This window comes from Salvelinus sp. IW2-2015, linkage group LG32, assembly GCF_002910315.2.
Source record: "Salvelinus sp. IW2-2015 linkage group LG32, ASM291031v2, whole genome shotgun sequence".
NCBI classification, from domain to species: domain Eukaryota; kingdom Metazoa; phylum Chordata; class Actinopteri; order Salmoniformes; family Salmonidae; genus Salvelinus; species Salvelinus sp. IW2-2015.
Window position 1 is genome coordinate 36,556,019 of NC_036871.1, and position 2,601 is coordinate 36,558,619.

The window sequence follows — 2,601 nt, forward strand, 5'->3', positions numbered from 1 at the left end:
AGGACTAGACTTTACCAGCTCAGACACTTAGACTAGCTCAGAGGACTACACTTTACCCAGCTCAGACACTTAGACTAGCTCAAGGACTAGACTTTACCCAGCTCAGACACTTAGACTAGCTCAGAGGACTAGACTTTACCAGCTCAGACACTTAGATAAGCTCAGAGGAACTTTAGACTTTACCAGCTCAGACACTTAGACTAGCTCAGAGGACTACACTTTACCCAGCTCAGACACTTAGACTAGCTCAGAGGACTTTTCTTTCCAGCTCAGACACTTAGACTAGCTCAGAGGACTAGACTTTTACCCAGCTCAGACACTTAGACTAGCTCAGAGGACTAGACTTTACCCAGCTCAGACACTTAGACTAGCTCAGAGGACTAGACTTTACCAGCTCAGACACTTAGACTAGCTCAGAGGACTACACTTTACCAGCTCAGACACTTAGACTAGCTCAGAGGACTAGACTTTACCCAGCTCAGACACTTAGACTAGCTCAGAGGACTACACTTTACCCAGCTCAGACACTTAGACTAGCTCAGAGGACTACACTTTACCCAGCTCAGACAACTTAGACTAGCTCAGAGGACTAGACTTTACCAGCTCAGACACTTAGACTAGCTCAGAGGACTACACTTTACCCAGCTCAGACACTTAGACTAGCTCAGAGGACTAGACTTTACCAGCTCAGACACTTAGACTAGCTCAGAGGACTACATTTAACCCAGCTCAGACACTTAGACTAGCTCAGAGGACTAGACTTTACAGTAAAGCCCCTCCACTCCCTGTCTCTCTCACAGTAAAGAATACTTGTCAATAACCACTTATTTTTAGATGGCTAAGCAAATAACCACGGGCCATTTTGGCAGCGCGGCGACCTTGCGTTGATTGACAGTATCTTGTTTGTGCGTTACAGAGGAGGGGCTCAGGCTGTTTGTTGGTCCTGGTGGAAGCACAGCGCTGGGAAGCCAACACACCAGGTGGGTGACATTATTACCTAATGCATCAGAAAGTGGGTGACACCATAGAGATAGAATGACTACAAAGGGACACACAACAGCAGGCACTCCTAGCAACAATCACTGTCACTGAATCACTGATAACAGATAACATTTAAAGGGATAGGGCACAATTTTGTCAATTAACTATCTACCTCTAACTTCCTTCATACTGGACGCAGACATAAAACATGTATCCATTAAGTAGATAAAGGGCTTAATTGTCAAAATCTTGCACTCTCCCTTTAATGCTCAAGGGCCAATCGATAGAATATGTGATTAATAGAATGTGATTGTTTGTTGTTAAGAGTTTTTCAGTAACACACTTTCACTTGTTTGGTGTGAGTTGTTGCTGGTTGGATAATAACGTGTGTGGCATTCTCTTTCAGGGTTGGCGCGGGGCCCTACGAGCAGGTGGTGATCAGACGCTAGCCCCCTGGGAGTGGATGTGTCTCGKAAGGTGCCAGAACACCACAGAGTCTGACAGAGGGAAATAGTTGTCTCACCTCTATGCAGGACAAACATTTGTTCCAATGGGAGTCCAGGTCTGATGTGTGGAACCTGTGTAAGCCTGCTCCCTTAGTGTTGAAGCCAGGAGGTGACCTGAAGTTCATGATTACAACTTGTTCAATAACTTTCAGAAGAAAGAGGATATATTTATATACACACAATGTGTAGTCGGAAAGTATTGAGAACCCTTGATTTTTCCCACATTTTGTTACAGCCTTATTCTAAAATGTATTATATATATATATATATATATATATATATATATATATATATACTGTATATATATATATATTCAACCTACACACAATACCCCATAATGACAAAGCAAAAACTGTTTTTTCGACATTTATTAAAAATGGAAATATCACATTTAAGACCCTTTACTCAGTACTTTGTTGAAGCACATTTGGCAGTGATTACAGCCTTGGGTCTTCTTGGGTAGGACGCTACAAGTTTGGCGCACCTGTATTTGGAGAGTTTCTCCCATTCTTCWCTGCAGATCTTCTCAAGCTCTGTCAGGTTGGGTGSGGAGCRTCGCTGCACAGCTATTTTCAGGTCTCTCCAGAGATGTTCGATCGGGTTAAAGTGCGKGTTCTGGCTGGGCCACTCAAGGACATTCAGATACCTGTCCTAAAGCCACTCCTGCATTTTCTTGGCTGTGTGCTTTGGGTCGCTGTCCTTTTGGAAGGTGAACCTTCGCCCCGGTCTGAGGTCCTGAGCGCTCTGGAGCAGGTTTTCATCAAGGATCTCTTTGTACTTTTCTCCGTTCATCTTTTCCTCGATCCTGACTCGTCTCCCAGTCCCTGCCGCTGAAAAACATCCCCACAGCATGATGCTGCCACCAACATGCGTCACCGTAGGGATGGTGCAAGGTTTCTTCCAGACGTGACACTTGGCATTCAGGCCAAAGGGTTCAGTCTTGGTTTCATCAGACCAGAGAATCTTGTTTCTYATGGTCCRAGAGTCATTTAGGTGTCTTTTGGGAAACTCCAAGTGGGCTGTCATGTGCCTTTTACTGAGGAGTGGCTTCCATCTGGCTACTCTACCATAAAGGCCTGATTGGTGGAGTGCTGCAGAGATGTTACCTCCACCC

At 44.8% G+C, this 2,601-nt stretch overlaps 1 protein-coding gene across 1 annotated transcript in view; it reads left to right on the forward strand.

Moving 5' to 3' along the window:
* LOC111956397 (EEIG family member 2) overlaps positions 1 to 1,749 on the forward strand; it is a 37,279-nt gene extending 35,530 nt beyond the window's left edge. The window contains exons 10-11 of the mRNA XM_023976862.1: positions 917 to 980; positions 1,388 to 1,749. Of these exons, the coding sequence (XP_023832630.1) occupies positions 917 to 980; positions 1,388 to 1,430 (107 nt within the window). The 3' untranslated portion in view covers positions 1,431 to 1,749. The remainder of the gene's footprint in view (positions 1 to 916; positions 981 to 1,387) is intronic.
* Positions 1,750 to 2,601: the final 852 nt, after the last annotated feature.